We start from the raw sequence: 20862 nt of genomic DNA, 5'->3' as shown, positions 1-20862 counted from the left end.
ATGTCCACATGGAACCTTAGCACATGGCCTTAGCTGGAAATAGGGTCTTTGCAGATGTTATTAGTTAAGACGAAGTCATACTTTATTACAGTGGGACCTAAATCCAATACCACTGGTGTCTATATAAGAAGAGGAGAAGATGCATAGAGATCACAGGAAGAAGGCCATGTGAAGATGGAGGTGGAGACTAGATACAGTTATGGTCAAGGAACACTGCTGGCCCCCACCAGAGGCTAGAAGAGTCATGGAACAGATTTTCCCTTGAGCCTCTGGGAGGAACAAACCCCACCCACACTTCTCCCATTCAGTAAGTTGCCTTTTTTTCTCTGTGAAAATTTTTGGCTTGATGTAATCTCATTTATGCATTTTAGCTCTTTGTCCTTGCCTGAAGAGACTGGTCCAAAAATATTGCCAAAATTGATGTCAAAGAATTTACTGCCTATATTTTATTCTAGGAATTTTATTGTTTCAGGTCTTACATTCAAATCTTCAATCCATTTAAATTTTATTTTTGTATATGGTGTAAGATAGTGGCCCAGTTTCATTCTTTTGCATGTAGCTGTCCAAGGTTCTCAGTATCATTTATTGAGGAGACTTTTACCCCATTGTATATTCTTGCTCTTTTGTCATAGGTTAATTGACCACATATATGTGGTTTTTTCCCCTGCACTTTCTGATTCTATTCCATTGATCTATGTATCTGTGTTCATCCTGGTACCATACTGTTTTGATTAATATACTAACTTTGTAGTATAGTTTGAAATCATGAAGGATGATGCCTCCAGCTTTGTTTTTCTTTTTCAAGACTGTTTTGGTTATTTATTTATTTAAATTTATTTTTGTGGTTTCATACACATTTTGGGATGCTTTATTCTAGTTCTGTGAAAAATGTCATTGGTATTTTGATAGGGATGCTTTGGGTAGCATGGGCATTTTAACAATATTAAATCTTCTAATCCATGAGCACAAAATAGCTTTTCATTTATTTATGTCTTCAATTTCTTTTATTAATGTCTTAAACAGTATTCAGAGTACAGGTCTTTCACTTCCTTGGTTAAATTTATTCATATGTATTTCATTATTTTTGATATAATTCTAAATGGAATTGTTTTCTTTCTTTTTTTTCTGAATAGTTATTAGTATATAGAAACACTAATTTCTATATGTTAGTTTTGCATCATATAATTTTACTGAATCCATTTATTACTTGTAATAGATTTGGGGGAGTCTTTAGTGTTTTCTCTATATAGTCTCATATCATTGAATAGTGATAGTCTTACTTTTTCCTATCCAATTTAGATGCCTTTATTTCTTTTTCTTGACTAACTGCTGTGGCTAAGACTTCCAATACTATGTTGAATAAAAGTGGTAAGAGTGGACATACTTGTCTTGTTCTTGATCATACAGGAAAAGCTTTCAGCTTTTCACAATTGAGTATGGTGTTAGCTGTGGGTTTGTCATATATGGATTTTATTATGTTGAGATACATACCCACCTTATTGAGAGTTTTTTTTAAATCATAAAAAGAATGTGGAATTTTGTTAAATGCTTTTTTATGTATCTATTGAGATGATCATATGATTTTTTATCCTTTTTTTGTTAATGTGGTATATCACATTGCTTAATTTGTGGATATTGAACCATCCTTGCATCTCTGGAATAAATCTTGCTTGAGTGTGATATATAATCCTTTTACTGTATTGTTGAATTTGGTTTGCTAATATTTTGTTAGGAGTTTTACATCTATATGATCAGGGATACTGGCTTATAATTTTCTTCCTTGTAATTGGAGTAATGCTAACTTTGTAAAATAAGTTTGGAAGACTTCCATCCTCTTCAATATTTTGGAATAATTTGAGAAGAATAAGTACTAACTCTTCTTAAAATTAAAAAAAAATATTTATTTTGAGAGAGAGAGAGAAAGAGAGGGAGGGGTGGGACAGAGAGAGAGAGAGGGAGAGAGGGAATCCCAAGCAGCCTCCATGCTGTCAGCACAGAGTACAATGTGGGGCTCGAACCCATGAACCATGAGACTATGACTCAAGCTGAAATTTACTCAGATGCTTAACCAACTGAGCCACCCAGGTGCCCTGTTATTAACTTTTCTTTAAATGTTTAGAATTCACCTGTGAAGCTGTCTGGTCCTGGACTTCTATTTTTCAGAAGTTTTAAGATTGCTGTTTCAATTTTATCACTTATAATTAGTCTATTTATGTTTTCTAATTTTTGTGAGTGATTCAGTCTTGGAAGGTTATGTGTTTCCAGGAATTTATCCATTTTTTTCTAGGTTTTTCCAATTTGATGGTGTGTACTTGTAGTAATCTCTTACCCTTTGTATTTCTGTGGTGTCAGTTGTAACTTGTCTTTCATTTTTTGTTTTATTTATTTGAGTCCTCTCTCTTTTTCTCATGAGTTTGGCTAGTGATTTTATTTATTTTTTCAAAGAACCAGCTCTTACATTAATTGATCTTTTTTTTTTCAATTTATATTCGTGTATTTCCACTCTGGTTTTTATTATTTCCTTCCCTCTACTAATGTTGGGCTTTGTTCCTCTTTTTCTAGTTCCTTTAGGTATGAAGTTAGATGGTTTATTTGGGATTTTTCTTGTTCTTGAGTTAGGCCGGTATCATTATGAAGTTCTCTCTTAGAACTGCTTTTGTTGCATCCCATAGATTTTGGAAAATTGTATCTCCATTTTCGTTTGTCTCAGGCATTTTTGTTTGTTTGTTTCCTCTTTGATTTCTTCGTTGACCCATTGGTTATTTAGTAAAAAGTTTTTCAGTCTCCACATTTGTCTTTTTTCCCCCAGTTTTCTTCTTGTAATTAATTTCTAGTTTCATACCATTGTGGCTGGAAAAGATGCTTGATATGATGTCAGTCTTCTTGAATTTGTTGTTTTGTGGCTTAACTATCCTGGAAAATGTTCCATGTGCACTTGAATACAATGTGTATTCTGCTGTTTTAGATGAAATGTCCTATATATATTTATTAAGTCCATCTGGTCTAAGGTGTCATTTAAGGCCAATATTTCCTTATTGATTCTTTGGATGATTTATCCATTGATTCAGTGGGATAGTAAAGTTTCATACTATTATTGTATTAGTGTCAATTTTTCCCTTTATGTCTATTACTATTTGCTTTATATATTTATATGCTCTATGTTGGGTGCATAAATATTTACAAATGTTATATCCTCTGCTTGGATTGAATGGTTTATTATGTAATGTTCTTCTTTGTCTTTTTCATTATTCTGTCTTCCAGACTGCTGACCCATTCTTCTGTATTATCTAATCTGCTGTTGATTTCTAATGTATTTTTCAATTTGATTATTGTGGTCTTCATCTCTGTGACTTCTGTTTTGTACTTTCTTATATTTTGTAACTCTTTGTTGAAGTTATCACTGTGTTCCTTCATTCTTATCCTAAGTTTGGTGAGTATAATGGCCATTACTTTGAATTCTATCTGGTAAATTATCTATCTCCATTTCATCAGGGTCCCCCCGCCCCCACTGGGGTTATTTTGCTCTTTCATTAAGGACAAAATCTTGTCTCCTCATTTTGTTTGACTTTCCATTTTTGTTTCTACAAATTAGGTGGAATAGATACCTCTCCCATTCTTAAGGAGTGGTCTTGTGTAGGAACATCCTCTGTGTAGATTGCATGTGCCTGAAGGTTTTGGCTGGCTGGCTGGGAGTTGAAGCTCCTTAGGGAGTCAAGGGGCATATGGTGCTTGGACCACCTTGAAGGAATGGCTGGATCTGGAACAGACACTGGCTGGGGGTGTCCTGGGGTGCACTGAGACCAGCCACCATGGTGAGGTGGTTGTAGCTGACGGGCATGGGTGGGGGACTACCTGGGGGAAGTTGGTGTGGGCTAAGGGCCTGGGGCTCATTGGAGCAACCCTAGTGGGCCAACTAGAGCATCTAGACCCTGCTCCCATCTGCATTATTAAGGTGAAAGGGAAATGTAAACAATGGTGTTTGTTGGTACACAGAACCTGGAGAAAGTTCCAGTACTTCCCCCACATTTAGTGGGTGTAAAAAGATTTCCTTTACTCACAGTTTTGTTGCCCTATAAGCCATTGTTTTTCCCCTGTGTCCCAGGGTAGGTGAGTCTGGGTGCAGGCCCTTCAGTGCTCTCCCTCCTCACTGCAGGTCATCACATTGGTCAGGGGTGTTCCTGTGGTTACTATGTCTTCATCTTTCCTGCCATTCTCTGTGTGGTGCCTCTAACATTTGTTGTGCAGAAGCTATTTTTCAGGATGAATTGCTCCATGTGTGGGTGTAGATTTGGTGTGTCCTTGGGAGGAGGTGAATTCAGGGTCTTCCTATGCCAGAATCTTAGACTGCCTCCTTCAGCCTTTGTTTCTCTTTAGTTTGGCAGCATAACATGAACTATTTTTAGTTTTTTAAAGATTAGCTCATTACTTTGACATGTGTCTTGCTGGCCTGGTTCTTGTTGTCCTTAATTTTATTTATTTATTTATTTAGTGTTTTATTTTATTTTTGAGACAGAGGGAGACAGCATGAGCAGGGGAGGGTCAGAGAGAGAGGGAGACACAGAATCTGAAGCAGGCTCTAGGCTCTGAGCTGGCAGCACAGAGCCCAACACGGGGCTCAAACCCATGAACCGTGAGATTATGACCTGAGCTGAAGTCAGATGCTCAACCGACTGAGCCACCCAGGCTCCCGTTGTCCTTCATTTTAGATGTTTCTATTATTTTGTGGAAGGATTTAACTGAGAAATGGCACTTCTCTGGATTCTTCACTGAACTGAATTCCCACACATCATTATCATTCTTATTTTACAAGTAAAGAAACTTAAGTAGAGAGAGAATAAATGCCGTATCCCATTTTAAACAAGCTTCAACAGCTGACAGGTGGTCCTTTGACCACACTCTAGGAAATACTATAATTAAGCTTGAAGCTCTTGGAGAGCAATCAATCTTCTTAGGTACATTCTATATAGCCTTTTCTACAGAGTAGTTCAGAAATACTTATCACTTAAAAGGACAGCAGGTTATCTCAGCCAAGGCTGCTGCTAGCCCATAGCCCATTTGTGCAAACCAGAAGGCATCCCTTCAGGTGGACACAGCCCTGTGGGAGATCTTAACCCATACCTGTCAGCTAGCTGAGCACCTTGATCCAGGCATCGCCTATATAATTGTATGTGATGACCTTGACCATAGTCACCATTTGCCACTATGACCCCTTCCTGACACTTCTAATTAAAAAAAAGTTAAGCATTTGAGAGGCCCACATTGCTTTTAGATGGGCTTAGTCCTGCTTCAGGTAATGCTCATCACCTTCTGCTTTTTGAACTATACGCTGTGACTTCAAGATATCACCCAGAATCATTTCTAGAAATTGATGGAAAGCTAGAGTTCAAAATAAACAGGCTGGAGGGCAAAAGGCCATTCAAGGAGCCAAGGAAACATGAGCAGGCCAGGCCTCTTCAGCATGTGAACCACTGAGCCACTGCTATGATACACAGGATGGGATGACCCTCGGAGCCTTTTACAGGCTGTCGGCTTCCTCTTTGGTTCATCTGCTAGATCTTCTGAATGGCTTTCCCAGGGGCCCCCAGATGATCCTTACCTTCTGTTTTGATCCGCAGGGCTGTCCGGACCAGGGCAAACAGGGTGGCATTGAACATGACCGTCCCATCACTGTTAAGAGGCATGTTCATGGAGACCAGGCGCTGGAGGGGAAAGGGAGGCAAAGCTGGTGATTATAGCGAACAGTTCCCAAAGGCCCTACAGAACCACCATGGCAGGAGAATGCTGGGACGGAGCTTTGAAACTTGTGTGTGTGTGTTAGGAGGAGGTGGGGGTTGAGGGATGGTCACTAAAATGTATTCAAAATCTGTTCTGGGGAGAATCTCAGCTCTTCCATGAGAACTCTCACCCTACCACACAGAGTGAAGGAGAAATGGAAATTGTCCTTATTAGATCCTTGCTTCCACAAAAGGATGGTAAGCCCACCCAACCCCCTCCTCTGCTCAAATGTCTGCTTAGGCATATGGGTGTGCTCTCTACTGGCAACGAGGAACAGCTGCATGCCAGGCACTTGTCAGAAGCTCACCTGCCAGCAGCACTCATCCAAAGCTTTGACAAGAGAGACAGTAAGGGCAGGTTTGTGTGCAGGAGGTGTAGTGTATCCTCTTCTCTGTGTATTGAAAAGTATACTTCTGCATCAAGCTGGATTAAAAGCTTGTTCACTGGATAGGATCGGATTGCCCTTTTCCCTCATTCTCACCACCCCAAATAGCTGTTGTTGCACTGTGCCCTGGTGTGCAGCCCTCAGTACACACCAGAGTAATTATGATAAAGAGCACCATTCTGGCATCTGCTCTCAAGATGTGGTCAAAGATATTATTTGTTAGATCACACGCTGTCCCATTAACCATAGTGCTGAAAAGGGTTATAATTTTCCTGAGTGACGGGATCTTCTTGACTCTCAAGGACAGTGTCAACTGTGGACTGGCCAGTGGGAAGCTCAACACTCAGGCAATCTGGAGAGCACAAATATGCACTGTCACGGCGTGCAGGCCACACTTGTCCCTGTTCTTTTGTCCATTGTGCTTTGACTTTACATGTAATTTGAGCTCTTTTGTCCCTCATGCCTTCTATGCCCTTGGAAATCTTCTAACATATTTTTGGGAACAAAGTGGAGATACAAGTGAGGAAATAAAATGAGGATAACAGAGCACAAATTCAGTTCTCTATTTTCCAAGAATGGTTTATCCACAGAGTTAAATTTTTCTATTTGTGCTTCTTCTATCCAGCTCTCTGATCGTACTTCCCCCATCCCCTTTCAGCTCATTGTTATTCCAATAGGGAGTACAGAATGGTGGAAATGGGAATTGAAAGAAGAGGGGAGAGAGTGGAAACAATACATTGTGGCAACTGTGGGGCTACCTGGTTGAGAATACGATGAGGTAAGGGAGGTGCCTGGACACACAGTTGAAAGGGGCTCTCACTCTCAGGGTCATGTGAGGGCCACACAGGAAGAGTTGGGTCTAAAGAGCCTAAGATCCTTGTCTTAACTTTTATGGGGTCATGGACTTAGAAATACTGTGAACATGATGAATCCTCTCCCTGGTATAATTTGTGAGTGTTTCAGTGATTTTGCACATAATTTTAGGGATTTACAGGTCCCTGAGGCTGATACCTGGACACACTAATAGCCTCTTATCCCAGGAAGATAACCCCTAATACATCTGCCCTTGGCTGGAAGTCTTCCAGGATGCCTAAGTGGTGCAGCCTGATGGGACTGGGACTGTGGCCGGTCGGGTCATTAGGCATTCACTTCATTTTTCCTTTATGGTGTCTGAGGACTGATTGTTGGTAGGAACCTCAAAATAGAATCATGCTCATGCTAATTTCTTTAGGCACATAAAATATTGTCTTCAATCCCTTAAAGGATCAAGGCCTAATCAAGGTCACAAGACAAATAGACCTCTTCCCTCCCATATTTTTTCTTTTTTTCCTTGAACTCAGGTCATCTCTTACTTTGCAAGCCACACGGTGAGGGCACAGCTTCCCAAAACCCAGTGGGGGCTGAATCCGCCGGAGCAGGGTCACCACATCTAGGTGTTTGATACGACCCCTAAAAGAGGAAGGAGAGGAGTCAAAGATCAGTCAGAGGGCCATGGTTTCAGCTGGCAGCACAGGACTCATGTCCTGGGCTCTCTGTAACTGTTGTGCTGTTGGTCAAACTTGGTGCAGAGGTGCAGAATTGCATGGTAAAACTACAAAACCAATATATATATGTTTAGATTTTAATGAACAATTTTCCACCAGTGCTATGCTTAAGGTGGAAGATATTTTCAGTATTACAATGATATTCTCACAGATACTTGCATCTGACCAAAAGGCATTTATTGAGTGTCAACCAAATGTGATGGACCTATGAGGGTATCCTTGAACCTGACGTGAGAATGGAGTGAGATCTACTTGACTCTAAATATTTTAACTTGAATACTTACTAGTTATTCCTGACACTAGGATCTCCCATCCTTCTGTTCAACTGAAAATAGCAGACATATTCCTGATGCCAAAGGTGCCTGTCCTCATCACTGGCTCTTGACCTTTGACCCTGGGGTCTGGTGCAATTCAGTGCTTCCAGTCCATCTACCCAATGCTAACTTGTCCTGAACCTCTTCTATAGGTATGGTCACATAATGTTCTCTGGGTTTTGGCAATCAGTCTTTCCCTCTGGGAACTTACTTGGCTTCAGGATCATACTCTGCCCAGATTCTTTTAAATTCATCCAGATGATGGGGACCAAGGATTGACCAGTCCCTTGTCAGGTAATCAAAGTTGTCCATGATGACAGCTACAAAGAGGTTGATGATCTGCCAAGACAGAGATATAATGAGTTTCTACAAGAGGACCTCCTGCACACTTGAATCCTCTTTGCCAGCTAGTGCCATGCGTGGCAGAAGCCCACGTTTCTAAAGACCAGTTATATTCACCATTTAAGACACCAGCCCCCGGAACTTGGGTCTCTTGGGTATGAACTTGCTTGTGTCAGAGCGGTGTGGGAAGAACCTACCATGTGGGCTGGACAGCTTCTCTCATACCAAATTGCTGAGTAGTGCTCGCTGCCAAGGACAGAGGGCAGCTTTATCCACCACCCTTCCTGCACTCTGGATCACAGTGTCAAAAATGTGTAGTCTGCCTCTAGGCCTCCACACACATCCCCTCTGTCCTCTGGGACAATGACACAATGACAAGAGTCAAGAATGGACAAGAGAGATGCTAGCTGGGCTCGCGCTGGCCCAGGGCTTTCTGCCCTTGTCTGGTGGCTGGACATTCCTCCCAACTCAGTCTCTGAAAGCCAGTTCCTCTGATGGGGTGGCCCTGGCTGCAAGCTGCAAAGGGAGATCGAGGGCCTGGGCTGCCTTGAGCTGTACACTCACACCCATGGCTGCTCCACCCCGCCCGGCTTACCAGAAAGGCACAGAGCATGTAGAAGCTGATGAAGTAAAAGACGGCAAAGCTGCTGCCACAAGGCGTTTCCCCTTCCGTGCTGTTGCTAGGCTCTGACTCGGGGGCACACTTCTTCCCTGGCATGCAGGCCAGCATGATGTCCTGCCATGCCTCCCCTGTGGCACACCTAGGGGAGAGCGGTGAGAGAGTCCACCAAGTACGGCGCCCATCTCATATGTCTGGATCTGTCCCTCACCCCTTGCCCTATTCTCCTTGTCCAGAGGGAACTACTGAATTGAATTTGGTGTTTATCATTCCCTGAGTAATCTGATACAGTCACTATTAAATATGAAAATATATATCATTGTTTTGAATGTTTTAAAACTGTATATAAATGGCAACAGGCTACCTTTCCTGAAAAGTCTCTCTTTTTTGCAATTCAAGTTAAATTTTTTAGATTTATCCATTTGGCTCTAGTTCATTCATCATAACTGCCATATAGCAGTATACGCTATATATATATATACCATATAAAAAACCCACTGTCCTACTAAAGGTTTTTCTTTTCTTTTCTTTTCTGCTATTACAAAGAACCCTGTAATCAACATGCAGGTCCATGCCTTGGATATCTGCTTAGAAAGTGGAATTAGAATTGTCTTCAGTTTCACTAGGTATTGTTGGTTCTCTAAGGGTTTGTCCAATTTATGCTCCAGTTGTCAGTGCGGGACAAATGCCATTGTTCTGCAGATTTGCCAACATTTTTTCAGTTCTCCTGAGGGATAATTGACAAATAAAATTGTAAGATATTTATTTTCTTTTTTGAATGTTTATTGTGTGTGTGTGTGTGTGTGTGTGTGTGTGTGAGAGAGAGAGAGATAGAGATAGAGAGAGAGAGAGAGAGAGAGAAAGAGAGGGAGAGAGAGACAGCGAGCAAGCGAGCACACAGGCATGCACTGGGGAGGGCAGAGAAAGAGAGGGAAAGAGAGAATCCCAAGCAGTCTCTCTGCTATCAGCACAGAGCCCCATATGGGGCTCCATCTCACGAACTGTGAAATCATGACCTGATCTGAAACCAGGAGTTGGACACTTAACCGATGGAGCCACCCAGGCGCCCCTAAAGTAAGATATTTAAGGTGCACATCATGATGATTTGATATACCTATACATTGTGCAAGGATTCATATGGTAATTTTATTTTTAATTTTTTGAGTCATCATCATACTGTTTTCCACAATGGGTGCGCCATTTGCTTTCTCACCAGCAGGGCACAAGGTTCCAATTTCTCCACATCCTTGCCAACGCTGGTTGTTTCCGTTTCTTTTCTTTCTTTCTTTCTTTTTTTTTTTTTTTTGATAGTAGCTATCCTAATGAGTATGATGTAGTATCTCACTGTAGTTTTGATTTACATTTCCCTTATGATTAGTGATGTTGAACATGTTTTCATGGGCTCATTGGCCATTAATATATCTTCTTTGGAGAAATGTCTATTCAAGACTTTTGCCCATTTTATAACTGTTTGTTGTTGTTGTTGAGTTTGGCGATCAATTTTTTTGGCATTTAATTTTGTTTCTTCTGAAATTCCTACTCTTCATTTTTCTTGTTGCATTGGATAAAACTTGCAGTATAATGTTGACTAGAAGAAGTGATAGCATGCGCTCTTTTCTCTTATATTTACTACTTACCTGGTATAGATTGAATGTGTCTCCCACCAAATTCATATGTTGAAGCCCTAAACCTCAATACACTTGCACGTGAGGTCTCAGAAGGCAGTAAGGGTTGGATCAGGTCATAAGGCAGGCCCCCATGATTAAATTAGTGTCTTTTTAAGAACAGAGACTTGATTTTCTCTTTTTTCCATCGTATGAGGATACAGCGATAAGGTGGCTGTCTGTAGGCCCGGAAGAGGACTCACACCAGGAATCGAAGTGATCGGGACCTTGATCTCAGACTTTTAGCCTCCAGATGTGTGAGAAAGAAATGTCTATTGTTTAAGCCACTCATTTTATATTTTGTTAAAGTAGGCTGACCAAACTAATAATTTCCAGTACAGGAAAGTGATTGTTTTCTTTTGTTAATCTTCCACTTTACTGATTCTATTAATTGTTATAAGGGTTTTGAGTTGATTTGCTTGTTTTTTCTACTTGGATTAGACTGTTGTTTGCCAAAAATGACAGTTAATGTCTACACATTTTCATATTTATACTTTTTGCTTTTTTCCCTTTCTTAATATGTAAGGTATTAGCCTTATTTAGCCTTACGGAATGACTGAAGGAATGACCGAGGAGGTTTTCTACCCCTTTCTGTTCCTGAAAAGTTTGTGTAACATAAGAACGATCTATTCTTTGATGTTTTGGTAGACATCACACATAAAAATACTGTATCTTGGGAGTTTTTAGGACTAATACTTTGATAACTTTTTCAATTTCTATTGTGATTAATTTAAACAAATTTCCTCTTAAGATAATTTTGTGATTTATATTTTCCTATATAAAATCATCTACTAGATTTTCACATATTTGGCATAAATCTGTTCATAATATTTTATCATCCTAAAAATCTCTTCCATATCTATAATTGTGTTTCTTACTCTTGATATTGTGTCTTTTTTTAAAAAAATTGGATTTGATGAAGATTTGTCTATTCACTGGTATTTTCAAAGACTTAATTTTAGGGTTTATTGATAAATATTTTTATTTTACATTTTATTAATTTCTGATTTTAATAAGTGAGTTCTTTCATATTTAGGGGTTATTTTGCTTTTCTTTTCCCATCCCATTTGATTATTAATAAGTTAGGTAAAATAAAATTTTGGCTTTGAAATTTTCTTCGGTATTGATTGATACATCTTATAAATTTAAGATGTACTGCTCCCATTCTTTCCTTTCTAAGAAGTATGTAAGCTTCAGCTTTGAGTTATTTAGAACAGTGAATCAAAACATTTAAGTGAGTGGATTTTGGAGGGACTACTGATTTTGTGATTAATTTCTAATTTTTGCTGTATTGAAGTCAAAAAAGTTTTAGAATTTATTGGATTCTTCTTTGTGACTTAGATCTTGGCTAATTTTTGTGAATGTTTCTGGGTGCTTAAAAAGAATTTTTTTTCAGTTTATTGAGTACAAATTTATGAGATTAAATTTGTCAATTGTGTGTTTTTAAAATGTTTATTTATTTACTTAATATTTATTTATTTTTGAGAGAGAGAGAGAGAGAGAGAGAGCAAGCGAGCATGCATAAGTGGGGGAGGGGCCGAAAGAGGGGGAGAGGATCCTAAGCAGGCTCTGTGCTGATAGCAGTGAGCCTGATGGGGGGCTCGAACTCACAAACTATGAGATCATGGCTGAAGTAAGACACTCAACTGACTGAATCACCCAGGCGCCCCTATCAACTGTGTTTTTGGATATTCTTTACCTTTTCTTTAATTTTGTTCTATTTGATCTGTCAATTTTTACATGTGTGTGTGCGTGCTTATGTGTGTTCATTTTTTCCTTATCATTCTATTAGTCTCATTTATATATTTCCAAATTATATTGCTATGCTCATGTAGTTTTATGATTGCTATATAATCTGGTGGATTATACCTTTTATCTATATGAAATATCCCTTTTTGTCTTGTTTAATGCCTTTCATCTGGAATTTTATTTCTTCTGATATTGTTATTACTACATCTACTTTTTTTGAAGCATTGTCTGGTATTCTTTTTCCATTGTTTTATTTTTATTTTCTTTACATCAGTTTATTTTACTCTATTATAAACAAGCTATAGTTAGATATCTTAAAGCCAACATTAGAGTATCTTTTAATAGAGATATTTAATTTTTAGTTATTATTAATCTTTGTTTTTATTCCTGCCATCTTGTTTTATTTTCTAATTTTCTTTCCTTCCTTCCTTCCCTTCCTCCTTTCTTCTTTCCTTACTTCCTTTGCCTTTCCTTCCTTTTGTAGAATTCCTAAGGTTTTACTTGCTGATGTTTTCCACCTCTAGGATTTGGAATGTTCACATTTTCATTTCTGTTTTTCTAATGGTTGACCTTCAAATATTTTACATACCTATTTACACACTTCCCCTGGCTGTGCATAGGGTTGGACAGCATCTTTTCCTCTCCACAACAAGAGAAGAATGTCAGCACATTTTCATGTTTCTTATTCCTCTACCGCCTCATTCTTCCTACCTTGTTGAGATAATTTTGGTTTTTACTTGCAAATTGCTATTGAAGTTTTGGACATTTTCCCTTAGCAGTAAGTATTTTTTATTTAAAAATTCATTACAAAAATTTCAGCCATATACAAAAGTAGAAAGTGTAAACCCCAGGTACCAATCTTAACAACCATCAATGTTTTGCTGTGTGTGTTTCACCTATCTCCCCCACACTCCCCTTCTCCCATTTTGGCTGGAGTATTTTATTTTATTTTATTATTTTGGGTTTTGGATTTTCACCTTTTAAAAACATTGAAGGGGCACCTGAGTGGCTCAGTTGGTTAAGTGTCTGGCTTCAGCTCAGCTCATGATCTCACAGTTCATGGGTTTGAGCCCCGCGTCGGGCTCTGTGCTGACAGCTAGCTCAGAGCCTGGAGCCTGCTTCCTGTTCTGTGTCTCCCTCTCTCTCTGCCCCTCCCCTGTTTGCACTGTCACTCTCTGTCTCTCAAAAAAAAAAAAAAACCATAAAAAATTGAAGTAGTTGACACAGTGTAACATTAGTTTCAGGTGCACAACACAGTGACTCAACAAATTTATACATTATGCTCTGCTCACTGCAAGTGTAGCGTAGCCCATCTGCCACCTCATACAACCCTATCACAGTACCACTGACTATATTTCCTATGCTGCACCTTTTATCTCTGATGGAATAGTTTAAAGGAAATCCCAAACCTCATGTAATATCATTATATCAACCCTAAATACTTCAATATGCATCTCAAAAATAAAATGATAAATTTTATGAAACCACAATATGTTGGTTAATAATAATTGGTAAAAATAATTCTTTAATAACTAATACCTTCCTTAACAGAGATTTAGATTTAATATAAGGTTTATAACTTCTTTGTTCATAACTCATAACTATAAACATCATGGCTTCTTTACTAATATTATTCTGTCCATTCTATTTCTTAGATTAATCTTTCACTCTGTGGAAATGCACCCTTGTGTAGTTGTTTCAGAGAAGGTTTATGTGGGGGAGTAAACTTTCTGGGTTCTTAGGCTTTTGGTATTTATTTTGCTTTGTTTCTTGAATGCTAACTAGACTGCATTACAAGAGTCCACAAGTAGATTTTATTCATAATATTGAATATATTATTCCCTTGTCTTTAGTATGTACTTTTGCTAATAGGAAGTCTAATGAAAATTGCTATTTTTGAAAGTATTTTTTTCTTAGGAATCTCCTAGGATATTTTCTTTATTCTTGGTATTCCAAAATTTTATCATAATGTGTCTGATTAGGGGGCTTTTTGACAAACCTATTCTGCATTTAGCAGGTTATTTCAATCTGAAAGCTCAGATCTTTATTTGAAATTTTCTTTGATCATTCCTCCATCCCTTCTTTTCTTTTTAGCTGAATTTGTATTAGAGATGGGATTTTCAGCTCTATCCTCCATGTGTTAATTTTTATTTTATATTTTCAATCTTTTTGTCATTTTTGCTGTGTACTAAGAGAATCCTAGTACACTTTCAACTCAGTATCTTGTTCTTTAGCTGTGCCTATTTTCTGAATATTTCAACAACTATATTTTTTGTGAGTTCTTTCTTTAATTTGTTCTTATTAATAATGACTTCTTTGGGGTACCTGAGTGGTTCAGTCAGTTAAGCACCCGACTCTTGGTTTTTGGCTCAGGTCATGATCTCACAGTTCATGGGACTGAGCCCAGAACTGTCAACGCAGAGCCTGCTTGGGATTCTCTTTCTCTCTCTCCTCTTGCCCCGCCCCTACTCTCTCTCTCTCTCACTCAAAATTAATAAATGAACTTAAAAAAATGATTTCTCCTCTTTTTTAATTTGACAGATGTAATATGCTCTCCGATCTCTCTAAAGGTATGAATTGTATTTATTTTCAAATCTTTTGGCTTTATATATTCTTTTTCCTCCTCATGTATTCATTCATCTGCTAAGTGAGAATGGTGCGCCTTTCTTTATTGATATTGATACCTTGGGATTATTATTGATCGTTCTTTGTGCTTGAGAATTCAGTTCACATCTCTGTGGATCAAGTTCTCATTAGAGAGACTCTTTGGAGATCATGGAAGAAAGAGAAGATGTGCTGCTGGGTGAGGAGGGCAGGTGGCATCTCTCTGAGGGTGGGGTTCCTTGGGGGGGGGGCCTGCTCTATTTCTCAGACCCTAAGGCCCAAGGTGTTCAGTGCTGCTGCTTTAAGCTTGTGAGCATCAGTAAATGCTCTGCAAATACAGGTCCTTGCGGAGCTGGCCTGGTCCTGTTGATCCGGGGACTGCTCTCACTTCCTTTACAGACCACACATTGTTGGGATGCGTTTTCTTCAGCTCTGTTCCTTTGTCAGTTGAACCCAATCCGATTTCTTCCATTTAGAAATTCCTCAACATTCCTGGTTCAGTAATAGCACTGCTTTATGGTTTTTCCCCCTTAGTATTATTATGAGTTTATTCTTTTAAGAAGTATCTTCTGTCATCAAGGACTTCAGGAACGTAGGGGAGATAGACCCATGTGCTCAGTCTTATATCTCTGTTCAGCTCTGATATTTAAATATGGTACAGACTTCAGTGTTTTGATTTAATACATCTTGAGCAATAATGATCCTTGGGCTTGGGTGGGGAAAGGATTTGATAGGACTTGGTGAAAGTGAGGCTGTCCAATAATCACTGGATCTGGAAAGGGACCCCAGGGAATGGTAGAGAGCTCACCGCCTCTCCCAGGGCCATAGTATGTAGAATATATAAGCTGGCATGGACTTTAGAAGTCATCTGGTCCAGGGGATGGGGTAAATTGTTCTCATCTGCCAGCCTGGTCTAGACGGGAGCCCCAAAGTTCCAGGCTGTGAGGAACAGGAAAGTGAGAAGGACCAGGGAAGTCATTAGGAATCAGATGAGGAAGGAGTAGGTTGTAGCATGGACTCCCTCACTCAGGAGCAGGTGGGCCTGAGGCGGTGGCCTTCCAAGATGGGTGAAGGCTCATGGCTGGCTAAAATGAGGAGGAGGCTGAGTGCATGAGGATGTAATAACCCACGAAAGCAAATGACATTGACATTGGTATAGCTGTACTTGTTTGCAAGGGAACTGAGACTCAGAGAATTTAGGTGTCCAAACTGCAGTGCTTTCAGTATTTGACTTAGGATCGCTTGGTGCTTTTGGGTGTGCAAAAGTAGGTGTGCCAGTGACAAATGGGTTGCTCAGTGGAAAGAAAGTATTACAAATAACAATGAATCAGCAGCTTTCTCTCCCTGCACAGTCCCCTGGAAGAGTTCCCTCTCATTCTGCATCCAGACCATAGGGCTGCATCATGTAGGTGTGTTTGTATGCCTCTGTCCTCAGGGACTCACCTGAAGAGAAGCAGCACAGCTTGGGGGAAAGTCTGGAAGTTGTTGTTCCGGTTGATCTCTGTGGTGTCATTCAGTGCAATTTTCCCAAACACCTAAGCAGGGGGAGAGAAGAGTAAATCAGAGCATGGTGGACACTCATCTTTCAAGGGTTTCTTTAGGGGTCACGGCTGTCAATCAAGCTACCCCATAGCTGAACTGAGTCCCTGTCCTGGCAGGACCTCATGGGGGCAGGCACCTGCTGCCCTATCTAGCCCTGATCTCCATCTACCACACTGGGCAGCTGCAAGAGGAAAAGTATCCATGGGCCTTCCTGTGGCCACTGGGAGCTGGGCTGAGAGCAGGTGGAAGCCACAACCAGCACTCTGTGTAGGGACAGAGGGCTCACTGGTCTCTTCTTGCTGCAGATTCTTGAGAATATATATATTTTTCTCTTTCAGAAAACTTTATTGAGGAATAATTAACAATACAATTTTATCTATTTAAAGTGTACGGTGTGGTGGCAATGTGATGTAAAATGCATTATAAAATCATTACCAAGACAAAGAGAATTAACACATCCATCACCTCACACAGTGAACACAGGTAGTTTTTTTTTTTTATTTTAAGTGTGGTGAGAATGCCTAAGATCTCCTCACAGCCACTTTCAAGTGCACAGCACTGTGATATCAATTACAGTCACCACTAGGCCCTTGGGACTTATGCCTCTCTCCTCCTTTTCTTTGCCATTTCAACCCAGATTCCCAAACACTCTTCCAATTCAGTTCCTGGATTTCAGAGCAGTCTGGGACTTGGGCAAGCTTAATTTATCCCTGAAATTAGGGGCCTCCTTATTTTTCTGACTATTTAAAGCTATGACTACCTTAGAAGCTGCCACCCTTGGTGAGGGGGCAAGGTAGTTCTCATCTCAAAAGATTTTGGCCCAGGAACATTGAGGTCATTCTGTAAGGAATGAGTAGGGGGGATCTTCCCGAGGGAGCTGCTGAGAAAAAGCTGCCCACCAGTGTGAGTGCTGGACAGTGGCGCTCTCTGGAGTCCCGGAAGAGAGGCCAGCTGGAGAACAGCACAGGGTGTGGGGGCACCTGGTGAGGGGGGCCTGGAAACTGCTGCGTGTTTGATAGGGGAGCTTGCCTGCCTGCCTCCCTCCTTCCCTCCTCCTTCTGTTCCCTCTCTCTTCCACTCTCTCTCTTCCCTCCCGCTTGGTCATGAGCTTCTCCTCAATGATGCTGGGGTTGGGGGCTAGTTCTCAGGCTGGCAGACCTGGGGAAAGGGCAGGGTGCTGTCTGAGACACCCTTCATGTTGTTTCCTGGAAGGGGCTGTTTCCCCAGGGGCCCTGGTATTAATCTGGGAGTGTTTTTCCCGACCCGAGAGCACAGCCCAGGCCTGGGTTGAAGGGGAGAGTTGTGTACCGCATTTGGCCATTCACTCTGCTACCCACAGGCTGCGCTATGAAGGAACGTTTTAATTCCTGTGACCTTCTTGGCCTCAGAAGTGGGAACAGAGGCAGGGGCAGTCAGGAGCAAGAGGGAGGTGGGAGGGAGGCAGTGCCCCGAATGTGGGGGCCGGGAGCTGGGAAGAGAACGTAGAGGCAGAGGAGCCGCGGGACAGCTGTCTTACCTGCATCCCGATCACTGCGTAGATGAAGAACAGCATCACTATCAGAAGGGCCACGTAGGGCAAGGCCTGGAAGGAAGCGCGGGAGACAGGGCGTGAGGCCAGCAGGGAGACGGCTGGCTGGATCCCTTCCCGGGGGTGCTGTGGCCTGGCTTTGCGAGGGGGCATTTCCGAGCTTCCCACACTTCAGCTTATGGGAGAAGGCCCGAATCATGGCACTGACCTCCCATTTTCCTTTGGTTTCAATCACCTGAGAAGCAGTGTGGTGTACTGAGAAAAGCAGGCTGCAGAGTAAGGGATATCACATGATACTGCTTTGATAAAAACTATCAAGAATGAGCAAAGTCCTCTGACTAGAGCGAGGGAAAAGCGTGGGAGGATATACACCAAGGTTTTCTGGGGAGGCATGGGGTGGAGGCAGGTTACACCCTTCCTTTACGTAGCTTGATGATGTTCTAACTAGTTGTAATAAAAACCATTACTAAGGAAAAACTTAAATAAAAGAAAGACCATGGGCTCAAATCCTATTTCTACCACTTTCTAGCCATGGGAGCTTAGCCGTATTACTTAACCTCTCAGAGCCTCAGTTTCCTCTTCTGAAGAATGAGAAGAATAATTATTTCTCAGGGAAGTAATTTGTGGAGTTTAAATGATTTAAGGTTTACAAAATGGTTAGTGTAGTGCCTTCCACATAGTTGGGTCCCATATTTTTATTCACTCAATGTATCATCTGCCTGGCAGCTCAGAAAACTTCATTCCACAGTCCCTGCCGCTTCTCTTGGGGAGAGTGGGAGAGGCCTCTTGGGGCTCAGGGTGGACTCTGGAATCCAGGAGATGCCAAGAATCTGGGAAATGCCTTGTCAGGTGCCCACACACCACTAGATGGCACTATGAGATCACACGGATGCTTTTTCTGTCAGGTCGGAGCTCCTGCTCCATGTTCAAGCCCGCTCTTCACAGTAAGGCCGGTCTGTTGCCTTTTCCTCTCCCAGGGAAATGTGTATGTCCTGTATGATCATCATGGCGGTGGGACCCTAGGGATGCAGCCATGCACAGAGCCAGCCCCAGGTCCTGCTCTCACTGGAATCCTCAGATTCCCAGGGAGGGGCAGGGCATGGCACAGGTTGGGCGAGGTAGGCTGCAGGGTGGCAAGCAGGGCTGCAGGCCGTCATTGACTGGGGGACCCAGCCTGGGGCCGGTAGGTGGACGGCTGGCCATGAGGAGTACAGCAAGGCTGGTCCAGTCAAGGGCCTTGGATGATGAGTGCCAGGGCAGGAGGCTGCCCGGAAGAGTGTTTTTATGCCTCTGGGCTAGAATTCCAAAGTGAGGCAGGCACCTGCCTGGAGAGCACTTTCCTCTGACTGCAGCTTCCTTTACGGGCACATCTGGACCAGGGATCCACTCCCATGCGTGTCCCTGAGCCCAGACTGGGGGTAGCCTGGGCTGAGGAAACGAATCCTTGAGTGCTGGGGAAGCCGACAGTGGTGCTGCCATGTCAGGGAGAAGCTGCCTTCAGTGTCAGACTAGGAAGCATGGTGGTGTGTGCGAGGGCCTTACACTGTCATCTTCAAGGAATGCGAGTGGCTTCAGAGTCTGCTGCTCTTTAACTTCAGACTCACATAGCACGTCTCAGAGATGGCCAGGGGCAATCATTATTCTGCTTTTACAGATGGAAATAAAGGCTGAGAAAAGAGAATTAATCCTATAGTTAGGTAACCCTGTGCCCCTGGGAGGGGACCGTCGCTCCTTGAATGGAGTGACGCCGGGGTCCTGGAGCATTTGGCTAGGTCCACGAACAGGTATGGACAGCAGACACTGCAGAAATGCCTACTGGGAGGCAGGTGATGGCTAGATCCTAAAAATGCCAAAAGTGGGAGGGCCACTGAGGTTATCAGATGATCTGGGCCCAAGATTTTCCTAATTTTTTTCCACCACAAAACCTCTTTGTGCAGTAAATTCTTGTGGAAAAATACGTAGATGAGAGAAGAAAGCAGAACCACTCAGCCTCTCCCTTAACTGCCAGCCATCTCTGCTCTGACTTTAAGTCTGGGGTTCCAGAACATGCTTTTGAAAACCACAAATCGAGTTCAATGGCCTCATTATAGACAAGAGGAAAGCAAGGGCAGAGAGGGAGGCGCTGTCCCACAGCTGGGGAGCAGCAGAGTAAGCCCCACCATGGAACCCTAGGGGTGCTTTTTCCCGTGTAGCATCACCTCGTCTTTCACGCATGCACACAGCCCAGGAGGAGCTGGGCGGAGCCCCTTGTGCAGCTCCACTTCTCGGGAGCTGAAGAGGCTCTTCTCCTTGCAACCTGCTTAGGGTGGAGGTGGCTACCTGGAAGGACTTGATGAAGGTCCACAGCAGGGTCCGGATGCCCTCCCCACGGCTCAGCAGCTTGACCAGGCGCATGACCCGGAAGAGGCGGAAGAAGGTGATAGAGATTCGGGAGTTCTCCTCTGCATTCTGGAATCCATCGGCAATAGGAGGTGGTAGTTAACACAGCAACAAGGAAGGGTGGGGCAAGAATGAGGTAGGCCCTGCTCTGAGCAACACAGCCCTCAGTTGGGGTGGAGGCAGGGCAGGGCAGGGTTAGCTGCACTAGATTCTCTCCCCTGGACCACTGATGGGAGGCCAGCTGCCTACCTTTTCCAGGTAGACAACTTAGGCCGGAGGTCTCTGCAGAGCCAAGCTGTGCCCAGGCCTCTGAACCCATAACCCTCTTTGTCTGTTCTCCTCTTTTGCCCTTTAGTCCTAATTCTTAACTTCCTAGGTGGAGCAACAGAAGATTCCATAAGGAACTTGCATATGCTT

At 42.1% G+C, this 20862-nt stretch overlaps 1 protein-coding gene across 1 annotated transcript in view; it reads right to left on the bottom strand.

Moving 5' to 3' along the window:
- CACNA1C (calcium voltage-gated channel subunit alpha1 C) overlaps positions 1 to 20862 on the bottom strand; it is a 721004-nt gene that overhangs the window by 25710 nt on the left and 674432 nt on the right. The window contains exons 33-39 of the mRNA XM_029953179.1: positions 20386 to 20514; positions 18055 to 18120; positions 16440 to 16531; positions 8956 to 9121; positions 8230 to 8357; positions 7513 to 7609; positions 5597 to 5699 (exon numbers count right to left, since the gene is read on the bottom strand). Of these exons, the coding sequence (XP_029809039.1) occupies positions 5597 to 5699; positions 7513 to 7609; positions 8230 to 8357; positions 8956 to 9121; positions 16440 to 16531; positions 18055 to 18120; positions 20386 to 20514 (781 nt within the window). The remainder of the gene's footprint in view (positions 1 to 5596; positions 5700 to 7512; positions 7610 to 8229; positions 8358 to 8955; positions 9122 to 16439; positions 16532 to 18054; positions 18121 to 20385; positions 20515 to 20862) is intronic.

The sequence above is a fragment of the Suricata suricatta genome, chromosome 10 (genome assembly GCF_006229205.1).
Source record: "Suricata suricatta isolate VVHF042 chromosome 10, meerkat_22Aug2017_6uvM2_HiC, whole genome shotgun sequence".
Classification (NCBI taxonomy): Eukaryota; Metazoa; Chordata; class Mammalia; order Carnivora; family Herpestidae; genus Suricata; species Suricata suricatta.
This window is presented reverse-complemented; position numbering and strand designations above follow the sequence as displayed.